General features: G+C 43.1%; 1 protein-coding gene across 1 annotated transcript in view; it reads right to left on the bottom strand.

Moving 5' to 3' along the window:
• The window catches only part of IGSF5 (immunoglobulin superfamily member 5), a 46,663-nt gene that overhangs the window by 23,371 nt on the left and 5,381 nt on the right, over positions 1-17,911 (bottom strand). The window contains exon 2 of the mRNA XM_030476393.1: positions 6,813-6,936. Coding sequence (XP_030332253.1) covers positions 6,813-6,870 — 58 coding nt within the window. The 5' untranslated portion in view covers positions 6,871-6,936. The remainder of the gene's footprint in view (positions 1-6,812; positions 6,937-17,911) is intronic.

The raw sequence follows: 17,911 nt of genomic DNA, 5'->3' as shown, positions 1-17,911 counted from the left end.
GAGCCTCCCATTATCCTCAGAGGAATGATGGTACAGCTGTTGCCCAGGCAGATGGTGGATCTCCTGTGTGTGGGAAGGCAGAAGCACTCGCTTCTACCGAGCCAAAAGTAAAGGAAGGGCAAGGCTGAGACCCTCTTTTTCAAAGCAGCAGCTGTGACTTCAGTTGCTGAATTAGCCAGGGGAAATTGTGCCATTTTGAAGGTGGGCAAACCTTAAAGCTCAGAGAGAGAACATTGTATACCCTAATCTTCATGAGGGACAAACCTTCACACCGTAAGAACATCCCAGATTATTTGATTGGTGTCTTAGGGAATAGGACTTGAAAGAGCAGCTCACCAGTGTCTTTCCTGTATTGGGAGCCCAAAATGGTATGCTGTCATACCTAGTCCCTTTACTAAGTCACTGCCACCACCAGCCCTGTGGATTGCAGGTGCAGTGAAGGAGGAAGGAGAGTGCTGCCATTGCAGACCTTGCTGTCACTGAGGTTTATCTCAGAGGACTGCCTGTGCTCTGTATGCATCCCACTGGGCACAGTTCTTCCTCATCCCCCACAGATAAAGTCGTCTCTTCATCTACCTCTAAGCTCAGGTCTGCTCCCGTTTGTCCTAGTGCTTACCTGCACCTCACTGTGACAGACCTTCTCTTTGTTGGGGGAATTGAATGGTTTTGGTGGCAAGGGACCTCAGGAAATCTCTAGCCTAATCCTCTGCTCCAAGCAGAGCTGACATCACCGTTAGGCCATTTACATAGGACCTTGTCCATTCAAATTCTGTGTCTCTCCAAAAAAGGAATTTTCACAAGCACCCTGCAAATCATGCAGTCCTGTCAGTGAGATCTACCTCACCGGTGAGATTTTCATCACTTGTTGTGAAACATTCATGCTGAGGAAGCATCAGGACTGCCAGTGCTACTCTAACAATTCAGTCTGTAGCTTGCATAATTACAGCAATTAGATACTACAGTCCATAGCAGTTTAATTAAAACCCCATGATTGCAAATTTGGCCTGAGTTTAAGTGTTCAACTATTTTCCAGGAGAAAGAAAGTCTGAAATGACCATTACTCCTTTGCTAAGAGTATTCAGGTCAATGAAGTGAATTTTAAAGATTTCATTCAACTCAGGGTTTGTACATTTTAGGTACTTTATTCATTAATGGATTAATCATAAATTATTGAAAATTTCATTTTCATTCAGTCAATAGCTGACATGAGTAGGGGAGAATATGCTGTAATTTTTCACGCAAAAGAGATACTTGATAGTTGTATAGATGGAACCAGAGCCAAATCTCAGTTACAACGTTGCAACCAGAGCCTCGGTGAACGCACTCAGGACATAGGGTCTGTAATCTCATTGCTCCAATGTCCACATCATTTTCTAATTCCCAGCTCACATTTAATCCTAGGCACTGTATATCTAACCAGGTTTGTGCCAAGAATTGTTCTTTAATATAAATAGCTCCCCTCTTTCTTCCCACCCACTGCATATATTTACAGACAAAAGCCTTTTTATTCTTTGTTTTGCGGGATTATGCAAACCTAGCTTTCCTTGGTTCTTTGTATGATTGACTCTGAGTTCCTGCATGTTTACAAAAGCCTTTGCAAAAATTTTCCACCTTCCTGGGTTATGCTACCTCTGCCATGCACCTTATTCTCCAAAGTATATCTCTGTGTGAGCAATAAACATTAAATGAAAAGCAAACTTCACTTCCACTGATAGTTAATAAAGCCAGATAAGATACAGTAAAACATATTTCTGTTCAACTTATATGTCTCATTTTTTTCCAGTGGCATTTATTCAAAGCTCCTTTTAGACTTGTAGAGGTGAACTGAAATGCTTTAAAACATGAAACACCCTGAGGATGAACTCATCAATCAAATCTATGTGCATACCTTAAACTGTTACTTTACAAATAGTTAACAAAATGCCTAAAAGCCATTTCCTCTCTTTTCTATTTGTCTCCTTTTGAATGTTAGGGATTGGCCACACGTCTGTGGATGGCATCATTTGCAGGACTACAGGCTTTCTAATGAGCATGCACTGATGACGTGCATTTCAGTGCGACCATTTGTTGCATGATATGGCCCTCTTCCTGATACTCAGCATTCAGTTGTCATGATTTCCATTCATAACTTACATTACCAGGGTTGAGACACTGTCCTAAGCTCAAACGTGTCATTGAATTACCTATCTTTTCCTGACTCATACTGTAGCCAGCCTTTACAATACTACTCCCTGTGCATCTCTGGTGCTTACAATACATTTATGTGCTGAGTTTGTTGATTTTAACACTTTGTTTGAAATCTTCCTGACTCGTTGAAGTGGACATAAACAGCTACCATGATGATACACGTAGCATGAACAAACTTTCTTAGAGTTAATACCAAAATGCATTTAACTGCTCATGAAACAGGAGCTGCAATACTTATCCACGCTGCTCCTCTTAATCCAAACTGATCTCAGTGCATTTGTAATTTATTTCCATGCCTGTGCAAACACTTTTCTTTTTTAAGGAGCCATGATTTGCCATGGCTCTGAACAAATGATGTGACTTTCAGTACACTGCTAGCTGTTAAGTAATCATTTGCTCTGAGATCATGTCTGTGGGTTTCATTACAGTCTTGAAATTTATCCCTAAACATGAATAATCAGTGATCATCAGTTCTAAAATTACATGGCTAATATTGCTTTTGTTTTCTTCAGACAATCGGGACAGTATAGGCAGGTAGGTATGAGTTATTCCTTCATTTATCTAATATAATACCTGATCTAGTTGGAAGATGTTCCTGCTCATTGCAGGGGTGTTGGACTAGATGACCTTTGAAGGTCCCTTCCAACCCGAACTATTCTATGATTCTGGGTTTTTATTTGTCCATAGTTATAGTAGGATTTACATCTTCTTCCACCAACCATCTCTGCTGGAGCAATATATGGTCTTTCACCAACTTCCGTGAGCTAGGGAACAGGTCCATACGCCCTGTGTGGAGATTCTATAGGTGGCAGGAGGACGGAGGAGCAAGACATAGCCCAACCTTGCCTCCATTTAGATCTCCATAAAGCCCTAGCACAACCAAAAAGGAACTTCATGAGCCTTCTCCACCTGCTGCCAAAACATTTCCAGTGGTTTTAACTTTGCCTCTTTATCTTTTTGCATTTGTTTTTTTATCCTGCAATAGCACGTGTAGTCCTGAACCAACAGTGTGTTCCATTGTCCAATCCATGTACAAACACTGATACAGTGACTTGTGTAAGGTCAAAGAGGACATTCATGACAGAAATGGGATCTAAACACAGTTACCAGTGCCTTGAGCCAGTGCTATAAGTCCTTTTGATGGACCTTGCTATTTGCAATAAGGAGAAAATTTTAGAGCTAGTTTCATCTACATATTGCTTTAAAAATATTTTGCAGGTGGTTGCTTTTAGACAAATGAAGGCCTCGGGCTAGATTGTCATTGTGCTTTACAGGAATTACGTGTTCAGCTCTTAACAGCTGGTTTAACATCTGCTCTCCTTCCCCAGAAATCCCACTCAGGCAAGTATCATCTTTCCAATAGGAAAATGTTAGGCTGTATTTTGATACTGCATTACCCCCTGGCTTTTGAAGAAGAAAGCTGAGTTAGGACACCTTCTTTGAGGCACACCACTAAATGTTTATAAAACAGTCACCAGTGGTGAAAGTTTGCATAAACTGGGAAGTTTTTATGTTATTCCAGTCGCTCAGTCCTTCCCAACAGCATGCAGAGTATACACCAACTCCTCATGAACTCCGTCACGCAAATTCACTGTGGGTTTTGACAAAACAAAAATGCATCTCATTCCCTGGACGATGCCTGCGCTGAGAGAACCTCATTTGCCAAAAAAACTGCCCTTGCCCTTCACCACCAATGTTTTTTCTTCCATGCTTCAAATAACTCTAAAGGACCACTTCCTCATGCTGAAGGTTTCAGCGACAAGGGCACTAAGACGTGGCTACCTTCTTTTCCTTCCCTCCTTTCCCCTGCTGAATCTGTCTTTTCTGTGTGACCTGTCTAGATGCAGCACAGTAAAGGGCAGGATGGGCTTATCCTTTTGCCACAATGATTCCATTTTTTTCCCAGCCCCATTATGATATTTCAAAATAATCTCCCCCACTATAGCCATATTGCTCTCCCATAAACGCTGCCTTTTATCCATCAGTTGTTGCATCTAGACTCTTTCTTCCTCCCTTCCTACCCTGCTATTTCTGTTTGAATTTCTACAGTTTTTTCTTTCCAGTCTGTTTTAAATGCCTTTTTCTTTTCACTCTTTCTTTAGTCTCTTGCTCACCCACCTTGACTTCTGCCTTCCCTGTCTCATCGCTGGCACACTGCTTCAGCAACAGCTCTGCAATAAATTGCTTTGGATTTGGTAAGATTTTTCTTCAGGACATCAGAACCCTAAACTTCAGCACATCTCAAGTTTATTTCAAAAACCAACAAACAGCCCTGCAGCTGAGCTTTTTGAAAACCAAAATAGGTTCGTGCTTGTCAAATTCTGAGAGAAGTACTAGCTTGTTTACTAGCTTATGTTAAGGAGACTTTTAAAATGCTTATAGCATGTTTCTGCCAAGTAATACTGGTCTACTGGTACTCAGCAACATGTATTTCCACCCACTGCACACAAATCTCTCCATAGCCCCCAACTGTGTCTTCCCATCCCTTCTCTTACTGTTTGACAGCTGTCCCTTGGCTCTGCTGCCGGACTACTCCTCTCCTTCTACATTGCCTCTTGTCTCCAGCGGTGAGAGTCTCCAGGCTGGGGACACCACAGCACCACTGCACCACCACCAATATCCTGGCAGCAGGCTGGGATGCTCTGCATGTCGGCCTCGTGGTCTGCAATGCTATTGCTGCCAAAGAGCATGCCATGCCACCCAGGAGGATGCTCAAACCAGTTATGCCATGCTGTCATCTTGGCAGCCTAGCCACACTGCCCAGCCTTGTGAATCCTGGCATACTAAGAGCAGCAATACTTCTTTCAAGAGCAACACTTGTGTCTCCGCACTGTGCTTTTCCTCTCTCCTTTGGGGTGTGCTCCCATGGCTCTACTGTGGGCAATGTCTGCCACCCCAATATGTCTTTCAGGTGGGGCAATAAAACACCCATGGCATGTGTGCTTGACTAAAAGCATTAGTGAAGGCTAACAGAAGTCCTCTAAAACTTGTAGTACTCTGCTGTGGATGGTTAGGAAGACAGTGCAAGAAACAGAACAAACAAAAACTGAGGCTTCCTTGTTATAACTTCTCAGTGTCCAAGAATAAGAGATCTAGGAACTTCTTGAGCCAATGATTGCATCTGCACCTATGTACCCTCCATGATATTTGTTTCTAGATTTTTTTTTAGCCTATTTAAAGTTTGGTAGCCCCCATACTCAATGACTATAAGCTTTACTATTTACTTACACCCTGTGAGGAAAATTACATTCTTTGGTTTGCTTTAAATCTTCTTTCTGGTAATTTTACTGGTTGCCATTGTTCCTTTTTGTTACGAGAAATTGTGAATAACCATTTCACCATTCACTTCCATATAATTAATTATTTTAATAAATTTTAACTATTTCTTCTTTTTCACAAGCAGAAAAATATCCCATCCTAATGAAGGCCTCTTTATACCTTTGATCACCTCTGTCACATTCCACACATTTCTGAGACCTAATATGTCCTTTTTGAAATGGAATGGCTAACAAAACATCTACAGAAAGCTTATATCTTTTAAAGGCTAAAAAGACATCCAGTTTTGTTAGCCTTTAAAAGAGATAAGCTTTCTGTGGATTTATATAACACCAGGTTTCATTATATTTCCCTTGCTGAAGAAATTTTCTTGCTTTTTCAGAAATATACTCTTCCCAAGGTATCTATCTTTTTCCCCTACTAGACATTTTCACCTAAGTGATGATTTGCATTCAATGTTTTCTGCCTCTTATTACTTACTCATTTGGCATCATGACATTTTCTGGCAAATCTTTCTAGTCTCTTTTTGGATTTGGCTGCCCTAAGTAATTCTGCACCACCTGCAAAGTCTGCCACCTCACAGTTCACTTCTTTTCACTAGGTTGTTTAAGAGCTTGTTGAATACCACACATCCCTGTGCAACTCCTCTGGGAACACAACCCTGTTCAGAAAAGTCAACATTTATTCCTGCACTGTGTTTCCTTTCATCAGTTATTAAGCCATGACAATACCTTCCCTCTCATCCCATTGCAGATCCTTCCTTTCAGAGCCTACTAAAACCCCAGCTAGACAATAATTAAAAAGAAAAATCAGCCTTATCTCTGTTACCCAACTAGTTACTTTATAGTCACATTTTCTTTAGAGCTCTGCCACCAAGATACATTTTATCTGAATTCATTTTGAAATTCAATCATATGAAATGTAAACTGGAAGCAAACTAGCAAAATGGTAACTTGAACATATTTCTGGAAGTAAAATCAACTGCTGATATTGACTTCTCTACAGATGCCCCCTCAAAAGCAGTCCCAAACAGACAGGAGGAAGATGAATGCCAGGAAAGGGAGAAATAAGTGGATCATTTTGGGTCACAGGACGTGAGAAAGGGCAGCTTCCCCTTCTCCTGCCCACCCCATACACTGCTCACTCCTGCATAGTGAAGCCCATCCTAAGGCATCCGATCATTCAGGCTTGAAATGCAAACTTAACCATTTCAAGCAGTTTAAATAATCCTACTCTCAGACCGACTGCTCAATCTAATATCATCAGTAACTCCCATTTGCACAGCTTTAAAATTAGTTCACACATTTTGTCCACAGTGGCTCATTTCGTGGGCTATGAATGTGTCCTACCTGGTAGTGAGGCAGTTAAGATGAGAGGAAGTAAAATGAGTTTCTGGAACCTCTCCATTGGAGCATTCTCTCCTGGTGCTTAAGGCAGAAAGCCACCAGCAGTCACCGCATACTTGAGAAGAAGCTGAAAGACAGAACTTACTGAGAAACTTGGTAATGAGCTGCTGCTTTTGCGTCTTGTGATAAAATGTGACTTTATGTGACCTGTATTACCAACAAGTAGAGAAGATTAAATGAGGGAGGGTTTGGAAGAAAAGCAGTATCTTTTCTCAAAACAGATGTTTAAAAAGAAGTAGAGGAGCTTCCTTCAGAAGAGAAACCTCCCCCTATGGATCTTGCATATCTTGTGCCCTTAGTCCCTCCTGGTTATTACAACATTACTGCTTCAGGATTGACTGTGTCAGGGGAGCTCCATCTGCATCATTAAAGTTAATCATGAGCAGCTGGCAAAAATAATTATTTAAGCTGCCCTCAATTTTGCATGCATTGTGGGTGCGCCATCCATGCTGCCGGCGACACACTGGCAGGCTAATGAATCCTGTGCTCCATCACTTTCTGTCATGCAGGGCAACTGTGCAGGGCACCTGTGCAGGGCACCAGCCACTCCCCTGGGGTCAGAGGGGCACAGAACTCTGTTCAGAGGGGCTGTTCCCGCTCCTCAGAAAAGTGATGCCTCCTGTGCCAGGTAGCCTTCAGGAGAAGAAGTGGAAATATACCCCAATCTGCTGCTACACCCAAAAAGTTTGGTTTGATGTTTTCTGTACGTAGGAATCCAAAACTAGGATTCCTACTCATACGTTACCAGGGAGAGCCTGGTACCATCATTACCGTGGCAGTCCTGTCACACCTTCACCACACAAGGGGCCACCCAGCTGGGAGAAAGAGTTCCTGCCATCCTGGTCTCTCCATCCCACCTGCCTTGGAGCAAGGATGAGAAACACCAAATCTCCTCCCAGCTCCCCAGAATGAGTACTCAGAAAGGCTGCTAGTGCAAAGAGGGTCCCCAGAATTATTTCTCTGAACCAGAGAGTGCCTCTTACACCCCAAAATAAAACACTACCAGATCTCCACTGTGGTCAGAAATAAGATACAGAGCGTGGGTGGGAACCATCACCTTACTTCTGCATTTTCTGCTTTTTAAGTGTTTTTGGTTCACTTGTGTGATATTATTCTCCTTCCTCTCAAAATATGTGGGAGAGAGTCTGACTGCACTGCTTGGTTTACAAACTTCTCAGCTGGAAAATTGAAACTTGCCTTCATGAAAGGGGCACAGGCCGGAAGATGTGATTTTGTGGCCAGCCCAAACTTCTTGTCAGGAAAGTGGTTTTGATTTCAGAGGTGTTCTTTGTGACAGCACTGTGCAATGCAAACATATTAGTATCACTACAGAGACACCCTGAGTTTCCTGTAACAAGCATACTTTTTTAACTGCCCTTTTGCTAAAACCAGAACCACACCAAGGCACAAAACACAAAAGCCCTGGCCCAGCTGTTTTGCTGCCGTTAAGCAAGCAGTTAATTTCACAGTTTTGTGTGAAGACCCTCTATTAACTCCAAGCAGGGCTTCTGTGAAAGCAGCAATGGTGGGATGGGACAGGGATGGACGGCAGGGTCTCTCAGAGGGTGCCCGTGTGGAAGGAATGCCCCACTCCCAGACCTTCCCTGCCCACTGCACCATTGCAACCAACAGAACCCATTTTTGCTGTTTTTCCAAACATGTTCAGCTGCAGCATAAAGCTATGCAGGAGCTCTGTTTGCTGCTCGGTGCTTTAAGCAGGGGGTCTCGCTGTGTTTAATGCAGTAGTTGTCACCTGACGGGCTCAGCTGGCAGCTTCTTCCATGTTTTCCCATTCTGCAAGCTTTCAGTTTACCTTGCGAGCTTAAAGGGCAGCCCTGTCAACTTACCAACATTTTGAGCTGAACCTGTGGGCTGATTTCTTCACCTGAGTGTGGGGAGGGGGGTTAGTTTGTAGGCTGGTCTGGGTTTGCCCTATGCGTTTTGAAAGGTTTTGATTTTTTCTCACTTCCATGTTTCATGTGCATAGGAGTCCCTACCAGGCAGACAGGGCAGGAGGATCACCATGCACAGCTCAGGGGGATTTCTCCTTGCTCTGTCACTGTGATAGCTCTCAGCACATACACACACAAATCAGTCGGTAGATTTTTTAAGAGTTAGTATTATCTGTCATATCACAGCTAAAGCACCAGAAAACAAATCCAAAAGTCAGGCCCATGTCCTTTTCCAGGAATCTGTGTTCCCAAGCAGGACCTACTGGCCTGGAGAGAACTCCATCGGGCAGGGCAGCAGCCTTCATACCTCCACTTACAAATCTGCTGCACCAACACAAGCTGAGGTGAGCAAAGTTTTATGGAGAAGAGTAAACTTGTTAGAATCTTATGCCCAAATTCACACCAAAATCAGTAAACAGCTTGTGGTGAAGTAAAATGAGATGGGAAAGGATTTATGAAGTCTTGTTTTACTTTGTTTCAAAATGGACTTTCAAAGGGCCTGGAAATATTACCCAATCCCCAGATGAAACAGGATATTTTGGACAATGATGAATTAAATACCTTGGCCTGAGCTGCTTTTCACCTTCTCTGCAGCTGCCTGCGGTGACGCATCACCAGCACTGCCAGGCACGGCTTTTAGCCTACTCCCTCCCGCATCCATGCCAGAGGCAAGGGGATAGTATTGATAATATCACTCTAAAGGAGCGGCAGCTGGATCCAGCCCAGCACAGAGTGAGCCTCCGGTGCTTTGTGGGACACAAAGCAATGTGGGGGACACCTGCCATAAAGGCTGGGGAGCACAGGAGGAGATGTGGGCCACAAAATACCTCAGCTCACCCTAATGCTGCCAGCTCAGGGCAGGCTTCCCTGCTGAACCAGAAGCAGAAGAGAGGGTTAAATTATCTCTCAGCCGGCAGCTCCTTCTGCTGGGAAGCAAATAATAGCTCCAGAAGGGTTACTTGGATCAGGATTACCTGGATCAGGGTTACCTGGATCACTTCCCTGAGCGCCGAGAGGGTGTCTCCCACTGCTTCCTCTTTGACGACGGCCCCGCTCTCACCCTCCTCCCTGGAGGAGGCTGGTGGTGTTCCAAGGGAGGCGAAGGGGGCCAGCCCTCACCTCCTGGTCCCAAGGAAACCTCCCTGAGGCAGCAAGCAGCTGCCTGAGGCTCCGCGGGATGGGAGCACTGGCCACTGCCGCCTCTCAGCTGTGGGGCCACGGGGCACACGCCTGCCCTGACATTGTCCCCGTGGTGCGGTGAGGTAAGGATTGCCTCTCCCCTTCCTCCAGCCCAAATACGTCTGGCGCAGTGTTAATATTTAACCAGTCCTGCAGGAGGAAGTAGGGCGCAGCCGGTGGCACACATGCAAGAGCAAACTTCACGCTGTCCCAACACTAAAAGCTGGGTGGGCCTGCCGCTTGATGTCTCAGCGGAGGACGGCCACGCTGCCTTGCCAGGATGTGACATTGGACACAATGGGAGGTGTGGGGTTTATTTCATCCCAGTTTATAACTGCACAGGTGAGTGTGTTGGTGCCTGGTGCCAAGCTCAACCCGCTGTCACAGCGCTGCAGGCAACGTGGCAGAGAGCAGAGGTGCCCACTGGTGGCCCCTGTGCCAACCATGCCCTCACCAATGGGACTGTCACCCGCAGCCGGGGATGGCAGGGTCCATCAGCAGCCACCAACAGGGCAAGGGGCTGAGACAGAGTCAGGAACCACCCAGGGGTCCAGTCAGGAGCTGAAGGAGATGGGGCCAACAACAGGGCTGGAGACAAGGCCATGACATGACGCCAAGGTGCAGGGATGGGGCAGGGATGGAGCAGGCTGTGGCATTGCTAGGGCAGGGGCTGATGGCCCCAGGGAGCTGACATGGGGCCCTGGACCATGGGCACATGGAGGAGCCCCAAGGAGATGCCCAGATGAGATCAGGGCCCCCGGTGCCCTCAGAGCCTCAGGACAATGTGCCCTTACTGTGAAATGCAACTTTATAAGCAGCCGGTGAGAAAACTGAATTGGTTTTCTATCTTTTAATGGAAAACCCTGTCACCAAGTGATTTTTTTTCCCTTTTGTATTTTCACATTCCTTGCCTCTTTTCAGTTTATATTTCGAGGAATTTTTCATGTTCATTGTTTCATCAAGAAAATTTTCATTAAAATACTTCATTTAATTCTGTAATAGTTTTTGTTTGTTTGCTCAGTTAAATCACACCTTTTCCTGCTACTTTGGCAACTGTGTTTGTTCACCAAAGCTGCCATGCTGCCTCATGAGAGATGCAGCCTTCATCTTCCTCAGAGAGCTGAACTGCATCCGTCATATTATGCTATTGTTGGTCACTGAGTTGAACTGATGTGGCACATTGGGAGATTTTTATGATTAGTCCATCTGTCAGGAAGCTTAAATTGTAAAGAAAGGACATACAACTTCCCTGAACTCTATTCCTACTAAGCACAGTAGCAGTTTTAGCAAGTAGAAATTAATACCACACTGACTCGAAATGTAAAGGTTCAGTTCAGCAAAGGAAAATAAAACATCAGGAAATTCCAATCAATTTCCAAAATTAAATTTCAAAAACTTTGCATTATCAGAAAAAAATATCACCCTGACTTGTTAAAAAGAAAACAAACAAACAAACAGAGCTGCAGAGGGTTTTTTGGCCAGTTGTAATTATTTCTTTTTGCTTCCTTCATTTTACAAGTATGTCTTTTAAGCATAAAATCTGACACTCTTGTTCCACCAACAGCCCTACTTTCATAACAGTATACTTGAAATACTCTGTATAGCTATGTCCAAATAAAGAAGAAAAGAAGATTCCCTCTCTGGTTGCCCAATTAGAAAAAGTGAAGAAGGTTAAAATGGATTGACTGGATTTTCAGCTTGAATTAATAAAGATAACTCTTCATAAGAATTCTTTGGAAAGGATAATAGCTGCTTTTAGAACTTTTACAAAACCACCATTTGGCACTACTGAGAAGAAATTGGCTCTGTCATCTTTGTAATTGCTCTTCAGGTAGATTTAAGCTGCTATTAAATCACCCCTTAACTTTTTCTTTGCAAGAGTAAAGCCCCAATCCCGCAGCATCTCCTCACCAGTGCTGTGCTCTAGACCCTTGTCCACTTGATGTCCTGCCAATGGACCCTCTCTGGCTTCTCTACGTCCTGCTTGAACTGAGGAGCACAAAACCACACACAGATTTCCAGACGTGTCTAGAAGATGAGAATGAAAGTCTCTCTGAATCTGCTGACAACGTTTCTCTGAATGTTCTCCAGTACATGGTTTGCCATATTTGCAATGAGAGGACATTGCTGGCTTGTATTGACCCTGGTGTTCATTTCAGACAGGTCTCTTCATCAAGATTTCTACCCCCTGTCACTCCAGTGGTACCACTGCAGCCTATACCTCGAGGTTGTTGCATCTGATGTGCAGAACTTTGTGCTGCTTCATGCTGGATTTCATATTTCCATTTGCCCGGTCCTCAAACTTATCAAGCGCCCTTTGGAGGTCATGTTGCTACATCTGTGCTACTGTTGTATAACACAAGCTAACCACAGCTTGTGATCAGCTGTCACTTTATCACACTGCAGTCTGTCATGTCTGTTTAAGGTCAGCCATATCCTTAAACATGTACGCACATGAAGATGCCTACATCACTCTACTGGCCCCCATCATAGGCATTTCATTCCCATCCCCTCAGCATAGAGAGGACAGGTTGAAGCCCACAGTGGGAACTGGATGCGCCTAGAGCATCCACCATGTTTATGTCCTGCTCTGGATCTGACCCCAGTGGGATTCATCAGGCAAGTATCTGTCACCTGCACCCACACGCTTGCTGGCTTAGTTTCATCGGCTGAAATCCTCCTGAGTGAATCTGGTGCACAGTGACTGGATTCAAATGTCCTTTGTTCTCCCTGGGGCTGCTTAGGCAATCAACACATTTAATATTTTATTAATTTTTTATTACTGCCTTTGTTAGTTCCTTCCTTACTTTGACTTTCCTAATGAACCATGATATCATGATGAATACAACCTTTGGCATCGTTTAAGATGTGCATGGGATAAGATGTTACACGGCGTGGTACAGTACTTGAATCCCCAAACGCTCAGAACAACGTGCATGTACAAGGCTGCCCATGCTCATTACTGTTCAAAAGATCAGGTCCTAAGTTTGCCAGTCTGATGCAAATGGAAAATCATTTTGTGAATCATCAGCCTGCGTACCAGGCAGATTCCTACCTCCCACTCCAGTTTTCCTAGACATTTCTTTCCAGTTCTCCCTTTTTCTTCTGCCTGTGATTAGGAGGATTTTTGCTCCCCCTCTTTTTTTTTCCCTAACCCTTCCAAACTTTTTTGCACACCATATAATGTCTTATGTATGGTGTGCAGACCGTGTAAACTGCTGGAGCAGCCCTCACCATTTTTTGTTCTAGGGTGTGTTAGTCTGAAACATATGTCTATACAGCTTGCTGTGCAAACCCACGCAAGAAGCTCCAAATGAAATGGACTTTCTGAGAGTTGCTTAGTGAAGCCTTCTGTCATTGTCATTGTGGATGTAAGACTATTTTTTTTCTCTCACAGGAAAATTGGACAAGTTGTCGTGATGGGAAACGAAGAGCATTTAAACACCTTCATTTGTAAATTACTCCAAATGGGCAAAAATGCAGCAAGGGAAATCACCAGTCCCTACACTTTCATGCTGTACATTAACTTATTTAGCTGGATCAAAGCTGGTCAGATTTATTTAGCTGGTCAGATAACATGAGCATTAAAATAACATGGAAGAGGCACTTACAGATACAACATTAAAGCTGATTTAAGGTCAGTGCTAGGTTAATTCCAGAAACAGGAATAAAATTCTTCATTTCCTCATGAAAACTGGCTTGAAAAAGGGCTTGAACACTGCAAAGATTTTGCAAAATGTTTCCTTATTAAAAAATGAATGTTCTTTTCTCTAGCACAAGAAGAGGAGAATTTAAATATCTAGAAAAGTCTCAGGTAGGAGACAAGCTGACCTGGTGATTGAATTATCCGTCTCCATCTTGATGACTGCAGGATGCTTCTTTGTCGTAATCAATGACACCAGAGATGCCAACCTATAACTTCTCCAATTCTGCCTCTTTTTTTTCCTTCTTTCTATGCTCTTACTCTTTTCCTCTACTGTTTGCCAAATTATTTTGTGCTCTGAAATGCATGCTTATCATTCAAAACAGATTTTATTAGCGTTAGCTATAGAAGTCTGAGACACACAGACCCCTCTCCTCTCACGAGTTTTAATTTTTAAAAATCTTTTAATTAATCTGTTAATATATTGAAGACTCAACACAGTTTTAAGCTTTGATTCAAATTTTTCCTTAATCAGAACCGTAGAGGAAAAGCTTCAGAAATAACAGGGACACGTCACTTCCTCTTTGCATTACCTGTGTGAATGTTTAGGTGCATTTTTCCCGCACATTGTTTCTGCTTTGTAGGGTATGAGAGCTCTGGAAACCCCTTTCTGCTTTCAACATCAAGCACCTCAAAGGCTCAGTACAAGGTGTCGTCCTTGCTGTCTTCTGCATACATATTTATGTGAAAAATTTGGACACTTCAAATGTCCCTGCCCTTTATTGCACAATCTTGTAACATTTGTCGCCATTTTAAATGAAACCTCAGTTTGCAAAAGATGATTGTAAAAACAAGCGTTACTGGATGGATATATTAACTATCTGAAATACACTGACTGTTTCCTGTGACATCGCCATTGAATAGTTGATGTGATACAAAGTGGGGCTGTGGGGGTGCTTCCAGCGGAGCTACAATCCTTATGAATACTGGTAATTGTGCACAGCAGGGAGGACTCCCTCCTCAGCTACTGCTAGCTGGTTAAGACTCAGGCATCTATCTTAAACTACTTATCAAGGATTTTTTCTGTAGTCATTAAAGTTATAAAAGCCCTACCAAATGATGCTTCATCTATCCTGATACAGAAGTCTAAGGAAGGCAAGATATGTCACCCTTTGGCGAGGCCTGCCTCATTTTGACTACTGAGTAGTCTGAAAGACTGGATCAGACTGGATATGCTGGTTTAGGCTGCAAAAGTTAGCTGAGACCAATCCCACCAACAGAAGGTGCTTCCCCTTGATCTGAGAAATCCTGTTTTACCTCTTTCTTAGGAAGGCAGGTCTTTGTCTTGACCTAAAGATTCATGAAGTGATGCTACCATGAATCTAGGCCTAAGTAAATCCTCAAAAAACTCATAACACCGATATAATTCATCTGATATTTTATTTAATTTTTTTCCTGCTAATTATTATAAAGCTATAACAATACTGTGAAAATTTGCTGTGGGACCTTAATAAGGAAAGCTTTGGATATAATCTTCTTCCAAACTTTTATTCACAGGACGCCACAGGATTAAACACTTTATTTTCAAGAATATCCCTGCAGTTTTTATTTGGCCTTAATAAATCTGCACAACTGGAATGTAGTTCTCAAGTATTTTCCTGCCAGCACTCCTTCTGAACTGCATTCCACATTTTCGCTTTGCCAGGTGTGTTCCTCCTCTCCAGCACTGAAATTGGTGATGAGCTGTAGCTGGTAAAATGAAAATGTCATAACTCAGGGAACATAGATTAAGACATTCATCATGGAGTCCAGGCAACAGTAAGTAAGTAAGAAAGTTTATCACAGAATGAAAGAAGATGCAGCTTTGGTGCTGTTAGGAGGAGTGTTAATCTGAGAAGGAAATTTTTAGTGCTCTCTAATACATCAGTTCCCCTGGCAACATTTACTTTAGCTTTAGAAATGATTTTGCCTCTAGTCCAAAAAGCTTAATTGCTCTGGTTATCATTCAGTTTATTCTAAGGAACTTTTCAGTATATGATGGTGTGCCAAGAAAATGTAAACATCATTCTCTACACTCATTATAATCACTATTACAGTTTTCATTACTGCTTAGGGTCATGATTTTAGACTCCATCCTGCACTTTATACGCAGAGCCAGATTCTTCAAGGAGTTCAGGCAAAGTGCAAATCTATCATAGCTCCTTTAAAACTCATGTGCTCAACACCTATCTGTCAGTGCATGGTAAGCCCAGCTCCAGACATGTCAGATGAACAGTGCACAAGCCTTGTCAGTGATATGCACACACAAGCACTATGCCCAGGGCTTCAAATCCCACAGGACTTCCCTGATAAATCCAGGAAAACTACCATGAGACTATGAAATTATACCCCTTTTCTTTCTTTCCTGATGATATTGCAAGGTTTCCAGTTAAGAGAAGTGTCAATACTCACACCTTTAAAAGTAGAATATTAATGAATATTCCCTAGGTGACCTGCAGGCATGATCCAAACTGACACTGCAATGATGAGGGAGCACCTTATCACCATAAAAGGAGGAATTATATTGGAAAAGCTGTGTCTTTTTTGCATTTTCATGAAATACATCCTATGATTGACATTTTGCTGCTCCCTTTGGGCATTTAGTTAAGATCACTAAATAGAAATCGCAAGGTTTTTTCTCAGAAATAAATGTCTCCTATGCACTGTATCTGTGATATGCAGTCCATGACTGAAAGCTGTCCTTTTGCAGTAAGAGAACACAAGTCCCTGGCAGAGATGGTTTCAGATATTCCATTTCTCTTTATGTGGCAGAGTAATGGAAGTGCTTGTGATCACTGCTATATTTTGGCTTTCTCTTATAGAGGAACAGTTAACTTCATTTTTATATTTGACTATTTCCTTTGCAACACTTGTATTGAAAATGAGATTCCCTAAAAGCTTAGGGAGCTCATGAGTACCAAAAGATCTCAAGATAAAGACTGATATGTTTATAGGGTAAAGTTTCCAGTCTGCTCCCCTGTCCTACACAGCGCTTTCCTCAGCAAAGCTGGAGAATGCATTAGCACTCAGTTACAGCAGCAAACCTCCTGACACTTGAGTTACACCTGCAAGGCAAGCAGGGTTTGGCCTCAGCATAAGGCGATAGGATCCCTAAAATGGGCTTGGGGGCAGTGGGCAAGCACCGAGGTGCATGGCACACCCTCGCCCTCACCACTGAGCTCTCCCCACCAGCAACAAGTGCTGCTACCCTGCTGCCTCCTCACCCCTGGCAGGAGCAAGCTGCATTACTCACATGCACCATGGCTCACTCCCACTCCTGCCTTACGGCTCAACTCACTTGTCTTTTTAATTCCCTCATTGAACCTTTACTAGCAGAAGCACATGTAAAAGTTGCGGGTCCCTTTATGTACTGGAGTCAAACATTTACTTACAACTGCTGTTCCAGCAATAACAATTAAATTAAACATGAAGGGAATAGAGTTGCCCAGAAGATCTACAAGCTGGAGGTGTAAATCACACCACATAACTAATTTATGACATTCTGCGCCCACAGCTGTACACTGACAGTTTGTAAGTGTAAGGGCGGCTGTGATTTCTAAGTGCTTTTGGAAATGGAAGAACAGGAAACACAGGATTACACAGGCCTCTATCCTCACACCCAAAGTCATAAATAAAATGAGGTCAGGTTAGGTGAGTAGCTGGATGCAAGGAATGTTGTGTACGTGGTTCAGTTGGAGAGATTCTGAGAAGGAACTTAGCTTTCAAACTTAAACAGGGGAGATCAGGTTAGTTATAAGGAAGAAATTCTTTACTGTGAGAGTGGTGAGGCACTGGAACAGGTTGCCCAGAGAAGCTGTGAATGTTCCATCCCTGGCAGTGTTCAAGGCAAGGTTGGATGGGGCTTTGAGCCTTTTAGTGGAAGGTGTCCCTGCCCATGGCAGAGGGGGTTAGATGACCTTAAGGTCCCTTCCAACCCAAACCATTCTATGATTCTATGATCCCCCCCCCCCCCCCCCAAAAAAAATCATGCATTTTTGTATTTGTGAAACGTAAGGCAACAACAAGGTTATTTCTCAACCACTGGAATTATCTGATTACATTTTTCAGTGTAAACATACTTGAACGAACTTTTTAGAAGGACAGCCTTAAAACACTGTGTTACTAGGCTTTGAATAAAATCTCTATTTGCTCAGCCTGAACATGTGCAAATTCAAGTCTGCTTTTTCAGGAATGAGCTAATGAATTTAAGTCCAGCTGCAATCAAAAAA

The sequence above is a fragment of the Strigops habroptila genome, chromosome 2 (genome assembly GCF_004027225.2).
Source record: "Strigops habroptila isolate Jane chromosome 2, bStrHab1.2.pri, whole genome shotgun sequence".
Classification (NCBI taxonomy): Eukaryota; Metazoa; Chordata; class Aves; order Psittaciformes; family Psittacidae; genus Strigops; species Strigops habroptila.
This window is presented reverse-complemented; position numbering and strand designations above follow the sequence as displayed.